The sequence below is a fragment of the Martes martes genome (genome assembly GCF_963455335.1).
Source record: "Martes martes genome assembly, chromosome: 7".
Lineage (NCBI taxonomy): Eukaryota > Metazoa > Chordata > Mammalia > Carnivora > Mustelidae > Martes > Martes martes.
The window spans coordinates 63,330,691-63,345,335 of NC_137894.1; the positions used below are offsets into that span (position 1 = coordinate 63,330,691).

At 43.4% G+C, this 14,645-nt stretch overlaps 2 protein-coding genes across 2 annotated transcripts in view; both read right to left on the reverse strand.

The window, feature by feature from the left end:
- SPG11 (SPG11 vesicle trafficking associated, spatacsin) overlaps positions 1–6,062 on the reverse strand; it is an 87,932-nt gene extending 81,870 nt beyond the window's left edge. The window contains 4 exon segments of the mRNA XM_080808204.1: positions 112–313; positions 1,712–1,936; positions 2,945–3,129; positions 5,790–6,062. Of these exon segments, the coding sequence (XP_080664330.1) occupies positions 112–313; positions 1,712–1,936; positions 2,945–3,129; positions 5,790–6,043 (866 nt within the window). The 5' untranslated portion in view covers positions 6,044–6,062.
- Positions 6,063–6,935: 873 nt separating this feature from the next.
- Positions 6,936–12,950, reverse strand: PATL2 (PAT1 homolog 2). Its single transcript, XM_080808208.1, has 10 exons — positions 12,831–12,950; positions 11,648–11,768; positions 11,451–11,548; positions 10,963–11,016; positions 10,734–10,864; positions 10,432–10,591; positions 9,805–9,945; positions 8,891–8,988; positions 8,165–8,314; positions 6,936–7,736 (listed from the first exon to the last, which is right to left on the reverse strand). The coding sequence occupies exons 1-10, from the start codon at positions 12,918–12,920 to the stop codon at positions 7,718–7,720; spliced, it is 1,062 nt and encodes a 353-aa protein (XP_080664334.1). The 5' UTR covers positions 12,921–12,950; the 3' UTR covers positions 6,936–7,717.
- Positions 12,951–14,645: the final 1,695 nt, after the last annotated feature.

The following is a 14,645-nucleotide window of genomic DNA, read 5'->3' on the forward strand; positions in this document are numbered from 1 at the left end:
ATCTAGCTAAATAGAGAAATAAAACAGGTTTCAAAAAAAAAAAAGCTAACAAGTACATTTTTAACCTCCTACAGGTTTATCTCAAATTAGAGATTGCAATAATTTACATACCTGAAATACAAATTTAAGTTAACAGCAATTGCAGAGTTGGAGGAGCTGACAATCACTACAACATCTAGGTCTTGAGACACTTTCAGTGAAGTGAAGGAAGAAATCTTGGCTGGTTCCTGCTGTTGCTCATTACACACATCTTCTTGGTGAAGTGCTAAATCCACATGGGCTACGTGTGTACCATCCATAGTGTCAAAAATGTCTTTGAGTTAAGAGTTAAGGAAATTTCCAGTCTTAAGTATGCCTCACCACTTCAAGCACAGGATGGGATGGACCTTGGAAACCTCATGGCTGCAACCTTGTAGGGTTAGTGGATACTGAGGCAGCCCTCATCATAGTCATCAGCAGACTATGAAGTTGGTGGCCCAATAAATCTGATAGAGTTCATTCAGCAATACTTGCTGAAAATCCACTCTGTGCCAGGCCTTGAATGACACCTTGCTAATATTTCCACTAGTGTTCTACAACAATGCTAAGAGTGAGACATGTTCATCACTGTAAATTTTCTAGTAGCCTTAATAAGTAAAACAAACCCAGTGAACCTAATACATTTTATTTAATCCAATATATCAAAAATATTACCTTCTCAATATGTAACTGATATAAAAAACTGAGACATTTTACAACTTTTTTTCATACAAATGTTCAAAATCTGGTATTTTACATTTGTAGCAAATCTCAGTTTAGACACTAAATTTTCATCAAAAAATATCTGCTCTGTATTTGTTTTGTAAAATTCACATCTGAGAACGTAAATACACTTAAAAGATCTCCAATAATTAAATCACGTATGAACTTTTAAATTTAAAGTAATTAAGTAAAATTGAGAATTCCATTCCTCAATCACAGTAGCCAATTTCAAATGCTCAACAGCCACAGAATCATAGTGCCTACCATGCTGGACAGCACCATTCTATAACCTCGCAACAAAGATGAAGTTAGTGCAACATTTTATGACATTTTTATAAAAAATTTTAGTAAAGGCTATTTTATATCTAAAGTAGAAAAACCATCCCTTTAATTCAGAAATAAAAGTTCCAAAATCATGTAAGGGGTCATTTTCAAAGTCTTCAGAACAATTTTGCTAATGATCTATGGATCTGCTAGAGACCAAAAAAAAAACCGAAAACTATAATATTTCCAAAACCAAATTAAAAGTGGTTAAGCAAACCCTATGATTTACTAATATGATGGAATCATTAGAGATAAGTGGGTTATGTTTATTTATGAAAATGAACCTATCACATCATAAGCAGTCCTTGAAATCCTTTCTGGAACAAGCACATAGTAGATATTCAACAAGCACGTTGAATAAATGGGTAACATAGAGCATATATAGTTTAGAAAGAACACAAGTTGATCACATGACTATGAAAAAAATGTACATAATAGAAAATATTTCAATAGGATATAAAGCAATATAGGTGAGTATTTTAAGTTCAGAAAGATCTTTTTCCTTGGAAAGTTTTACTGAAAAACTAACATTCTGCCTATATACCAGTCCAATCCCTAAGACTAAAAACCCGAAAAAGGCTCATCTTTCTAGGTAGTCTCCTCCCCTAGATCCCCTAGATATCCCCATCTTTACTGCCAAGGATACAGATCCAACCTAAACTACTCAAAATAAAAAGAATTCCTCTGCAGAGCTGCACGTCAATAATCCTGTCTACTGCTTGTGTAGGCAAGGGTAACGTGAAACAGTTGAGTACTCCAATCTCAGCATCTTTTTCAGGAAATACAATGTGTAGGACAATACACTTGTTGATGAACAACAGTGATGTGTTATTGTGAAATGACAGGATTCTCAAAGATAATAAAGAAACATCTAGGAAACAAAAGAAGATTATTTCAAACTCACTGGTCAGTTTTACAGTTCATAAATTTGATTTTGTAAACATAACACAAACAGGTGAAACAAAGAAACAATACTTTGCCCGACTCTAGGCAGTTATTGCTCATACCTACCCAAGCAAGTGATTACTCGTCGGTAAGAGGATAAATAAAGACAGCCTACAATGTCTCTGTTCATTCTGTTTATGGCCAGAGTCTTATAGCACACCAGAAGATTAGAAAAAAATTTAAAAATAAATAAATAAATAAATAACCTACTTATCCCAGGAACTTCACAAAAACAATTTTTTTGTTTTGTTTTGTTTTTTAAAGAAAAAGAAGGGGGGTAGCTGGTGGGCTCAGTCAGAAGACCATGTGACTCTTGATCTTGGAGTTGTGAGTTCAAGCCCCACATTGGGTGTAGAGATTACTTAAAAACAAAAAATCTGAAAAAGAAAAAAACAAAAACAAAAACGAAGGAACCTTAAAATCAAGGGTGTCAAGTATACTACTGCCTTTAATACAGAAGCCTGAGTACTTTGATTTCTGTTCCCTGCAGCCCTCAGGATGAGTAATCAGTCAGCACTATCCAACAGAAATACCGTCAGCCCCAAATGCAAACCACAATGCAATTTTAAATTTTTTAGTAGCTGCGCTGAAAAAAGAAATAGGTGAAACTAATTTTTACATATTATTTACCCCATTACATCCAAAATATCATCGCAACATTTAATTAATACAAAAACTATTAATGAGATATTTTACTTTTTTATACTAAGCCTTAAAAATCTGGTATGTATTAGACACTTAGAGGACATCTTAATTCACATTAACCACATTTCAAATGTTCAACAGCCCTATGTGACTAGTGGCCACTGTCCTGGACAAGGCAAATCTCCCTCCCCAATTTCATCTTTATAAGAACCTTCCCTGGAATGTATATAAAATTACATAGTAATATCACAGACTTAAACATGCTAAAAGACCACCTGTAAATACTTACTGATATTTTGATCTTCAATGAGCTTTTGCAAGGTCTCCTCACTACAGCTATACAAAATGGTTGCCTCACATCTTCCGTCTTTCAAATCAAATTCATAGATTAACAGTTCGTAACTTTCACTAAGAGCAAGCAGTTTGGGTTTGTCTGTTGGTGAGCTGCTGTTACGAGAATCCTCCCATACAAAGCTAAGGAAAAAGCGTAGATTATTATATTCTATCACCCACAAAAATTTTTACCCACAACAGGCAGAAGAGCAAAAGGAGTAAAGAACAATTCTTTAGGTCACACGGTAGTAGCATTAATCCTACACTCAAGGGAATGTAAATTGCTCTGGGACATCCCTCTTCTTCCCCCTGAACCCCCTCAGGCCAACAATATAGGAGTGGGTGGAGCAAAGAGGGCATGGAGCAATAAATGGTGGCTGCTTTTATTCCTTCATTTAAATCCAGTCTGATGAAATGTTTAAAGAAACGATCATAAGGATAAGTTTCAACAACCAAATATGTATTTTATAAGAGGTGGTACTCACACAATTAACAAAATAGCTTTTGCTAACTTAAACGCTTTCGATGACTTTTAAAAGTGACTATTTGTATTTACAGACTTTGAGGACTCCAAGATACTATACTATAGAAGAGCTCTGTCCAACAGAACTTCCCTGGATGATGGAAGTGCTCTATATATCTGCACTTTCCAACAAAGTAACCAACAGCCACATGGGGCTACTGAACATTTGAAATGTGAATAGTGCAACTGAGGAAAAATGCAAAACTTACTAAGTCACATGTAGCTAATGGCTACCATGCTGGACAGCTGAGTTACAAAATTATGCAGTATGATGTCAACACACTAACACTGGCTAACAATGGTGGGAAGAGACTAATGAATGATGCTACAGCTTCAAATTAAATTAAATTACATTTAAAAAATAAAAGGGGGGTTGCACCTGAGTGGCTTAATTGGTTAAGCAAATAACTCTTGATTTCAGCTCAGGTCGTGATCTCAGGGTCATAGGACTGGGCTCCTCACTTAGGGGAGTCTGCTTGAGATTTCTCACGCTTTCCCTCTGCCTCTCCCAACACACCTGTGCACAAGCAAACACTATCTTCTCTAAAATAAATAAATCTTTAAAAAAGATTTAAAAAAAATAAAAGGGCCCAATTCTGGAAACAATAAAATGGAACGAGAGGAAGCTGTCATGCTGATAAAGTTTCATCTTTTAAAAAAAGCTTTTTTTCTAAAGAATGTATTTTACATCTAAAAAAAAATCAGACTTGGTGCTCTAATGTACTTATTAAAGAAAAAGACTGACATACTTTACTTTTCCATCTTTATACCTAAACTGGTGATTTTTCATGAACACCCAATTCCTGACTGTTTACAGTGAAAATCTGGAAAACCACCTGAATGTTGAATATGAAAAAGATTAAACAAATTAAGGTGTATTTAAAAGGCAGAATACAGCGACACTATTGACATCATCAGCATATGAACTATACCATCACGTGAAAAGACAGGAAATTTTCAGTAAAAATAACTACAGGATGTACAGTGATTTCAACATATATAAAAAAGGGCCATATATACTTTGAGATAAGCAAGCCCTGAATACTGTAAACATGTCCTTATTTTTACCCCATGAAGCACCTGAATTAAAATTAAAATCCAATTCAAATAGAAAGTCCTTCTTGATCCTCCTTCAATCCACTAATTTCACAGTCAAGTGTGTGTCTTGTGTTAAGATCTCAAACCTAAAGAGTTCTCCTTTTCTCTGCCTCATTCCTTTCTTTAGGGGACTGTGTCCACAGGTACCTAACACAGTTGAATAAATTAACTTCTCCTATGGAGAGATTCTTCCTCCTAGCAACTAGAGACCAGGAGTAAAACGATTAAAGCACTCGTTTATTTAATAAACAAATCTCTATTGTCAGACACTGTTACAGAACCTGGAGATTCCAAACTGAGACAACTTTTAACTACTTAATGTTTTAGGAAATGGTTTCTAAACGTTTTCTATTATTAAAAAGACCCCTGGGGTGCTGGCTGGCTCAGGTGGGAGAACAAGCCCCTCTTTAACTTCGGGTTGTGAGTTGAGCCCTGAGATTACTTAAATAAAACTTTAAAAAAGAGAGCCCAAAGACTCAGAGGGCACTTCATGACATAAACTCTAACTCCTGGATGAAGAGTTACAGAGTGGAAGGTTAATACATGATTATAATTGTTTTTTTCTGTCTTTCCCTGTCTTCTGTCTTCCCAATCAAGCAAGCTTCACATATAAGAGCTGTCGTAGACTGCTCCTATGTAACAGTTTGCGTGTAATAAATATTACACTAAAATGTAATAAATATAAATAAATACTCAGTTGCGTGAATGGGTTAGCTAGACTATCCTTCAAGGAGGCGGCGGGGGCGGCGAGGTTAATCCATGTATACAGAAGTCGCTGTTTCGGGCACAAGAAAAAGTTATCAGGATGATTCAAATTAGAGATGATCCCCAGCTGCTATCTTCAAGGGATTTAACTGAAGGAAGATGGGCAAGGTGCACAGCACAATAGCAATTAATTAACCTATGTTGAATTAATGAAAGAACCCATACGTTGGGACCTGCTCCGGGCGCGCGGCCAGCAGAGGAGTTGGATGCCTTATCTGCGCCCGGGTAAAGGGAAGCGAGGGTGGGGCTGCAAAGCGAGGAAAAGGTTCCGAGAGGGCACCCGGATCGCATCTGAGCTGTTCCCCGCGGTTGTCATTCCTCTCCCGCTACCTCCACGCCTGGAGGGGAGCACTGGGGCCAGCCGCCTAAGGTTCCGTACTCTTCCACCACTGCCCAGCACTCCCGCAGCACTTACTGCCGAAAGGGGCCATTAAGGCAGCAGGCACCCCCGCTCCGGCCGCCCGGCGCCAAGGAAAGCACTTGCAGGCTGCCTGCAGCTGTTAGGCTCCCCAGAACCTCCTGCTCTCTGTGCAACTGCGCCCGGCATCCCATCTGCCCCGTTGCCTCCACAGGGACTGGCACCAAAAGCATAGGTAGAACCCGCTCCATGGCTTTAGCGCCGCAGGTGCCGCAAGCAGCAGCTTCCCCAACAGCCTTTTCCGCAGCCATTTTGACTCGGCTATTTCTTCCGGTCACCTGAGCGCAGCTGCGTCCTGGGCATGCGCCGTGTAGCCCGCCCGCTCGCCGCCTCGTGACTCTCCCAGGGACAGCTGAAGTGTCTCCGCCTTTTGCAATCCTGGCCTCTGGAGGCTGCCGCTAATTCCTCCAGTAAAGCTACATCTGCCTTTGCTTCAAGCCTGTTTACTTAACTACCTTGGAAGAGTTAAACGACAAGTTTAGCAGCCTCAGGCACGCTGGAGCAGCTTTACTCACTCCGTGGCATTACCCTCTGCCTTCTTCCTCTAAATGCTTACCCTTTATTAGAACCCGTTTCCCGCCTCTCTCCTTTTTCTTTACCTATTGTGCTGTTATTTCTGTTTACAGGCCCTGGGTGGTACCATGTCTTTGGTAGTGTGGACCGATCCATCCTAAGAGAATCAACCTGAATGCTGAAGTCAAATAATATGTCTTGCAGAGGGCAGGGAAACAGGGTAGTTAAGGAATGGTGTGGGTAGAGTTCCGAATTAATTACTAGTCTTCTCAAGGAAGTATGATCCAAGGCCTCCAGCAGAGCTGAAGAGGAGGGGGGCCGGTGAGGGGGCAGGGGGCGGAGGAGGAATTTGGGAGGTTCTAATAAACACCAGTATTTTTCTTAACACATTCTTTTCCACAATCAGCTAGGGCCACACGGGTAACCAGTAGGCCAGACCCTCCACTTGTGCTTTGATTCACATCCTCCTGTTCTAGGACTTTGTAAAATTCTCTTTTCTCCTGCATATCTTTCTCTCCCTTTATTGGGGTGCCTTATCATGTGAACATGCTATAATGTCATGCTCAAAAGAAATCCTCCCTCAAACTGCACCAACCACTTTTGCTTTCCCTTTAGAAAATTTTTACTTGACTCTTATTAACGCCCCCACCCCCACCCCTTTTCTCTTAGCAGCTTTGTGCTCACTGGTGCCTCTACAGGGAGTACTTTCAGCTTAAATGCAACTGCTATTGACAGGCCTTCCTGGACCATTACCCTCCAGTTACTCCCCACCCAGTTTCGTTTTCACCAAGGTATTTATCACTACTTGATGTTTGCCATCAGTACCTGTCTAACCAGAATGAAAGCTTCAGAAGAACAGGGAGTTTTCACTGCTCACTGTTCCCCTACCACCTAAAACGGTGCTTGGTTCATAAAAGGGACTCCAGGGATGGATGAATATGTGACCTCGTTTGTCAACTTAAACCAAACATTTCATATCCCAAGGGAGATATTTATAGCCAACCCTATTAGCTTAGCTACTCTCTTTATTTAAAAAAAAAAAAAAAAAAGTCAGCAGAGAAGGAATTTCCAAGGTCATATTGTTAGACATAACATGGCCTTATCCCTTTTATTAAGGACATTTTGGAGGCATTCATACATAAGAAAATGGTTTTCATTATACCTCCTAACTTACGACAAATTTCAACACATCATTCTATTATCTCTTTAATTAAACCTTATTGTGTCATGAGTTTTAGGCATATCATTCAGGTTTTTAAGGAGAACATAAGGAAATGTTCTGGGTGAGATCCTCCAATATATCAAGGCATAAAAAATGTCCTCAGACTCTCTGGATCCCTGTAGACCTAGCCCATACTGCTAGTGTCTGATGATTAAATTTTCCCACATATATGTATTTCAGCACAACTGGATCAGTAGACCCAAGCAAGCCTACAAAGAGAACAGATTTTTAACAGTAAACAATTCTATTTTCTAACGTATTCGTGTGATTTGATTACTATCTCTTTCCAGCAGCTGGTATATTCTGAGAACAGAAGTGACCTTCATGTCACTCATACTTTTAGATTTGTCCCTCAAATATTTCTTCAATTAACAATTCAGCTTCTCATATTAATCCTTGTCCTCAGGTAGCTTAGCATGATCAATGAGCAAAGGATCTGGGATTAAATTAAAAGGTTTGGTTGAGGAAATAGGATTCAGGACCCTAACCCAGACAGACGGATTACTGGGTAAATGCTAAAGTTTCTAGAACTACTTCTAAATACAAGTTATCCTCCATATTCTTGGCTTAAAAGAAATGAGAGAACCTATACAGGGCTTGAACAAGGGGCTATAACCTCATTTCTACCATCACTTACTCCATCCTAGCTTCTAGGTGCTGTACCAAGGGTTTGTCCACATGGTGACAGAACAGAGGAAGAAGGTTGCTGGGGAAGGCTAGGGGTTCTGCCAGAGATGCTGTTGGCATCTGGGCTATCTCCCAGGCAATCAGAACCACCACATCAGTCCTGGAGGGCAGAGAAGATGGAAAAACATCAGAGTCTTCGTATTTACGCAGGAAGTAGACTCAAGGCCAAGGTGCCAAATTATTTTTCCACCACTACCACTATCAACATCTGTGCTTGTAACAGTTAAGAGAACACTTGCATATTTTGCATGTGTCAGGCAATGCTTAGTGCTTTACATATCCTCCTTCTTAAGAACTCTGATTATCATCATTATCCCTAAATCCCTAGTTTATAGATGAAGTAACAAGCTTAGAGACGGGAAGTAACATGTCTGAAAGTTGCAATGCTGCTGACAAAGGCAGAATTCCAACTTAGGTCTGTTTGACTCTAAAGCTTGTCCCCTTAATCATTGTTCTGCTGCCTTCCATGGGAAACCAACACTCTAGGACACTAGAAAAGAAAGAAGGAAGGAAAAACAAATGAGAAGGGATAACAGCTCTAAGTCTGATATTTTTCTCTTCTCTGTCCAACTTCCTCCCAATACTTGAATATACCACTCAGGTAATAGCTCACCAGGCTCAGCCTATACATCCCAGGGATACTGAAATAGCATTTACAAGGCCTTTAAGATCTTACCAAGCTGTATGATCACTGCTGGGCTCCTCAAGGGAGGACTCTAGGGATACCAGCTGCTCCCCGTGACTTAGTAGGGCATAGAGCAAAGATATTCCAAACTGCAAGAGATACAGTAGGCAAGGTCAAAAGAGTTCACAAGAGGCATTCTGTGCTTTCTTGGCTCTGCTATTTCCAAAAAAAAGGGGGGGGCAGGTTCACATGTAAAAGTGCAGTTCAACACTTGTAAAACCGTTTTTACAATGGCTGGCCAAAGAACTCTCAGACCTTTTGAAGGATATCACTGCTCTGAACTTTCCAAAAGATCCCTGTGGAGAGTTGATTAAATGCACACTTGTGGGTTTTACTCTCAGTAGTCAGTCTATAGATCAGGAACAGACTCAGGAATCTGATGCAGGTAGTTTATGGACCCCACTGAAAGCAGCAATTCTTTAGACAAAGATTTGCATAGAGGAGTTCACAAAATAATCCATTAGGGTATTAAAAGATATCAACTTTCACAGCTAGAGTCTCTGCATTTAAAATTTTCTATCTTGTATTTATTACGTACTTAGCGTAATGTGACATGTATAGGATTTCTAGACATAGGTGATAGGGTTCAGAGCTTTTTACTAAGAGGGATACACCATCAAAAAAGTTTGGTGACCTCTATTCTAGAGGTCCCCATCAGCACCGTCCTCAGGGAGCTTGTTAGAAAAGCAAATGGATGGGCCACACCCCAGGTCTACTAAATGAGACTCTCTGGGGGTGAGACCTAGGAACTGGTGTTTGGTAAGCTCTCCAGGTGATCCTAGTGCTCACTGACAGGGAGAAGCACTACAGAGAAGAGCGAGAGGTAATACTCTGTTGCTTAGTCCTTGCCAGTGATACCACCTGGAGGCCATCTGTGGAAAGAGCAAAGCCTCCCACTGTGTTACCTGGTTCTGAAGTACCAGAGTGACCGGCCTCTCTGAGGAGCCAGGTGGAAACAGTATTAGACCTTGAAGTCCTTGGAGAAGTTCATGGAAGGTCAAGTGACTGATACATTTGCCCAGGGGTTTGAATAACATTTGTAGAGCCTGCAAAAAGGTCAGTAAGTATCTCTCTCAGTCTCCTCTACAACTTCACCTCCTCCTACTTTGCCTGTATTCCCTTTTCTGGATGACCTGCTTTTGGTACTTTCCTGGTCCGGTTACTTACTACTCAGGTCCCTCCAACCACTATCAAGGGGTCCTCCAACACCCACTTATCTAGGATGTCTTCCCTAAGAAGGGTAGATATGGGGTTTAACACTTCACAGGGAGTCCTTATCTTCTCAAACCTCCACAGCCCACTCACACCTGTGCAACCGCATGTCAGTGTTCTTTGGTCATTGTACTCAAGATGATCAGTCGTTCCTATAGTGGTTGGTTCTATAACCTCCTCAACCAAGTGGGTCAGGTTTGGCACCTCTCCCTGCCCAGCACTCTCTGGGGCATCTCTGGGGATGGGGGAGAGAGGATGAAGAAGAAGGATCTCTAACCCATGCACAAAACCATCCTCTTCTCTCCTCAATGCCACAGTACCTGATCAGCCACATCCCTCCTGACTAGGAGGGGCAGATGGTGGGTGATCGCCAGAAGAAGGCTAACAGCTCGATCCTGGGGCAGGAGAGGGAGCAGCCTTGCCACTAGAGCTTTCCCCTTCCTCACGGAGAGCACCTGCAGGAAGCCATCTGCTGCCTCCCTACATGTGAGAAAGGAAGACATTTTCAGGGCTCTGCATAGAGGGCTGTGGCTTCGTGCCAGAAAGGAGGGGCAGAAGGAAAGCCCTTGGGTTTGCTTATCTTGCCCTTGCTGGGCTGGAGGCGTGAGCCTCCCACACTCACTCCAGAGTATTCTGCTCTGGGGTCTTTAAGGCTTGGAAGAGCTTCTCAATCTGGTTGTTCCGTTGTTCAGAGGAGCAGGGCTGCGGCAGCCCGTCCTTCTGGCCCTCTATCTCCAGCAACTGAAGAAACATCTGGGAATTCAAAGGTGGGAAAAGAAGAGGTCAATTTGAGAAATATCCCATTCCCAAGGGTAAATGAAGAACTCATCCTTAAGGAGATGCTATCTCACCTTTTCAATCCGGGCCAACACTTGAAGCCTCTGACTGTTTGCAGCTCCTGTCTCCTAGGAGAGAGTCCCAGGCCATCAGCCACACCTTCAGAGCAGCAGCCCAGGCCTCAGGCAAGCTAGACATAGAGCTGGAAAAGCTAACACCAAGTCTGACCACACTTCTTTCTCACTCTTAAGTCACAATCTGACCTCAAGCATGAGAGTGCCCCTGTCCTTTCTCCAAAACAGGGGAGATTAAAAAAAAAAAAGGTTATGGGAGGAATTCCTGGGTGGCTCAGTCAGTTAAGTTAAGATCTGCCGTCAGCTCAGATCATGATCCCAGGGTCCTGGGATCAAGTACCACATTGGGCTCCTTGCTCAGCAGGGAGCCTGCTTCTGCCTTTCCTTGCTGCTTTCCCCTGCTTGTGCATTCTCTCTCTCTCCAACAAATAAATAGATAAAATCTTTAAAAAAAAAAAAAAAAGGTTGTTGGAAGATAGCACTTCTACCTGATCTTGAGACCCATGGGGTACAGCATCAATAGCTCGGCGAGGGCTAAAACACGTTGATACAGCTACTTGGCCCAGGGAACCCTCGATTCGAACCACTGCACAAAAAGGAGTCAGGAGAAGCATATTCCCCTTCCCTTTCCACCCTTCATTATCCAGATGTCCATCCCAACCCAGCAGGTCAGCCCTGGTCCTACCTGACTCATAAGCCTCTGCCTTCTGTATGTAGGGTGTTACCAGCTTGAGTGATTCAAACTTGCTCCTTCGCCCAAGTAGCTCTTCATCTGTCTGCTTTTTCTCTAGTTTCTGATAATATTCCTGAGTGTCCATGGAATAGAAAAATGTATCTTCAACTTCTGAACTTAGAATTAAAGTTCTCAAGTGCAACCTCTTAATACACCCTTTCCTACTGCATTCATTCCAGACAGGATCCTGGCCCCTTGGGACCTCCTGCCAACCACTCTGAAGCATCTTGAGTACCCTGGGCCTCATGACATCTGGCTTGGGGTCTCCATACTGAGGACTTCAAGAGCTAGACACCACCACCAGATCTGATGAAAAGGCAGAGAGCCACATGGAGAGCCAGCAAGCAAAGCCGTATCAGCATCTGTAACCTTCCTGCATTCCTTCTTCCTCGGATATACACTGCACACCTTTCCTTCACCCTCCCCTTCTAGTTTTGTGATCCTACCTCTGCTTTCCAAAAATCACAGTTATCTGATGGTGCGAAGACCATCAGCAGTTTGTAGTACAGAGATAATACTACTATCAATTGGCCAGTAGCTAATACCACTCCAGGCCAGTTTCAGGCTTCCAAAGAATGGCTCAGCAGCTCTAATGTCTTCTTAAGGAAATCTGTAAAATCCCAAGCTAAAATAAAGCCACCGACCGTGAGGCAAACAAGGATTTGAATAAAGCTCTTTCATTTAGGAGCAGTTCTAAAAAAGCAAGAGGTAAAAAATATTTTGCTTTCAGTGATCCAGGCAGAAAGAGTTTTTAAAGCATGGTGGAAAGAAAGGAAGAGATTAGTCTAAACAGGAAGGAGATAAAGGTGGGAACTTTAGTAGGGGGCTTACGGAGGTTGAAAACAAAGTGGAACACAGCTCAGATAACCCAAAACCCATAAGCAAAGCTTGCCTCATAAGCAAAAGGAAGACAGGGAGCAGAGGGTAAGGAGTTAATAGGTCTGCTGGCATTTATTCAAGTCAACAAGTCGTATCCCATGGTTCATGGGATATGGCCCCTATCCTGTAGTGACTGCCTCTCCCACCTGACTGGACATGGCCCTCTAAGAGCTAGAGAAACGATCCAAGAGGACCCATGGAGTCCACGCCTGTTGGATGCCAAGGTCAGAGGCTGAGAGGAGCTGCTGGGGCTCACCTGATAGTAGTAGTCATCCAGGTGAGGGTTCTCACTCTGCAGCTGAACCATCTGTACTTTAATCACCCAGTCCTTCTCCTTTCGGGTCATGAGGTTAACATAGGGGTCTGGCTGCTGAGACCAAGGCTTCTTGGCTGGGGCACTTCAAGCCAGAAAGGAACATTCCTTTAGACCTACCCACCCTCACACAGCTTCCCAAGGAGTTGTGAGCAGGGAGGGATGGAACAGAGTACAGGAGGTAGGCAACACGGGGAGAGTCTTACTTGTGCAGGAACTGGGGGGGGGGGGGGATACCCAGCATGCAAATGAGCTGCCCTCAACCCTGCTGCTCTTCTAGGCTTTACCTTGGTGTTCGACTGTGTTGCTGCAGCTGCAGGATCCGTTGGTGCTGAGGGTGGAGCTGGGTCAGGTGGCTAGGCAGACTTAGAAAGAAACTTGGGCTGGGTCAAAGAAAGCTCTCGGCTCCCTACCCTTCCATTCAGTGAGCCTCTAGGAAGCTCCGCGGAACATCTAAGGCAACCCCACCCACCCGCGTGCCTCCCCAAAGTCAGCCACATGAAACCACACAACCCTGGCTCAACAGGGCTCACATTCCCCTCCAGGATCTATTTTCCTGCAGTTGCGCTGCAGGAAATGTTGACACAGTAGAAACTCATTTGGCCTGGTCGTTGGGAGTTCTGAGTCCTAATCTCAGTTCTGCCTTGCAAGCTAACCTCAAGTAAGTTCTTTTTAGTCCCCCTGGCCCTCCACTTCCTCTTCTGTGAGGGAGAAGGGACGGACTCCACGGCACACTTCTAAGACTAGGTTTCTGTAGGTGTTTTTCTGTGGCAACTGGTAGGTAGCCCCATCCCTCCTGAGCCACTACGTCCTGATAACTCCAGAGAAGAGCTCAGTCTGGGGGAGATGCTGGGGTGCCCAGCACCCTGAGCCAGTACCTGAAACTAGGGAGCCAGGAGGTTGGCAGGCTGCAGAAGAGAGCTGGGTCTGGCGAGAGAAGTTGAGGTCCAAAGTGCCGTGCTGGAGAGCTGGCACTGGGAAAGGTAGTCCGGAAGGGAACTGGAGAGAGGTAGTCCAGCGTCTGAGAACGGAATTTAGAGGTCTGGGAAAAGGGAAGCTCCACCAACAGAATGCTGCTCCTGTTGCCTTTTCTCGCCTGCCTTTTCTCCCACAAGAACCTCACCCAACAGAGTTTTTACCTCCTAGGGAGCAGCTCTTTAGTCCCTGACAATGTGGGGGCATGTGCCTTTCCTGTCTGGTGAGTCAACACCTCTCTCTTTCTCTCTCTCTCCCCCTCTCTCCTCTCTGCAATGGTCATTTATTCAGACTCTTGTGCCTTCAGCCCCTGGCGCAATGCTTGTCTGCCTCTTTTTGGACTCCTCTGAAGCCTTCCTCAGAGATGCAATGGTCGTCTCATTCTCCCTGCAGGATTTCCTGCAACTCCTCTGGCCCAGATCGTGTTCTCAGGACACAGTTCATTTGAGGGCAGCTGGCTCTTTCTCGCCCTCTGCTCCACACTGCTCATCTGCTGAAACGTAGGAGGTGGAAGTAGGGCTCTGATTTGTCCTTTTCATATGGATGGCCAGTTGTCCCAGGACCACCTTTGTCATTTACCAAGCTACTCTACATTATGGGTGTCTCCCATCTCCCAGACCTCACTTGGGCTGTTTCATCGCCAGAACAAGGTCAAGGGCAGACTAAGGGACACTCCACACGCTCCTTCTCCACATGCCATTACTTTGTCACAGGATGGAGATTGAAGGGACTCACCTGCCACAGAAAGTGCAAGGAAGCAGGGGACATCCCCAGCACACCAGA

Excerpts from the sequence above, each read along its gene's own strand:
- PATL2 (XM_080808208.1), bottom strand. The coding sequence starts at position 12,920 with ATGACCCGAAAGGAGAAGGACTGGGTGATTAAAGTACAGATGGTTCAG. Across the intron at positions 11,017-11,450 it reads CCCATGGGTCTCAAGATCAG|GAGACAGGAGCTGCAAACAG; the intron begins GTAGAAGTGCTA and ends ACTCTCTCCTAG. Across the intron at positions 8,315-8,890 it reads AGCAGTGATCATACAGCTTG|GACTGATGTGGTGGTTCTGA; the intron begins GTAAGATCTTAA and ends TCTGCCCTCCAG.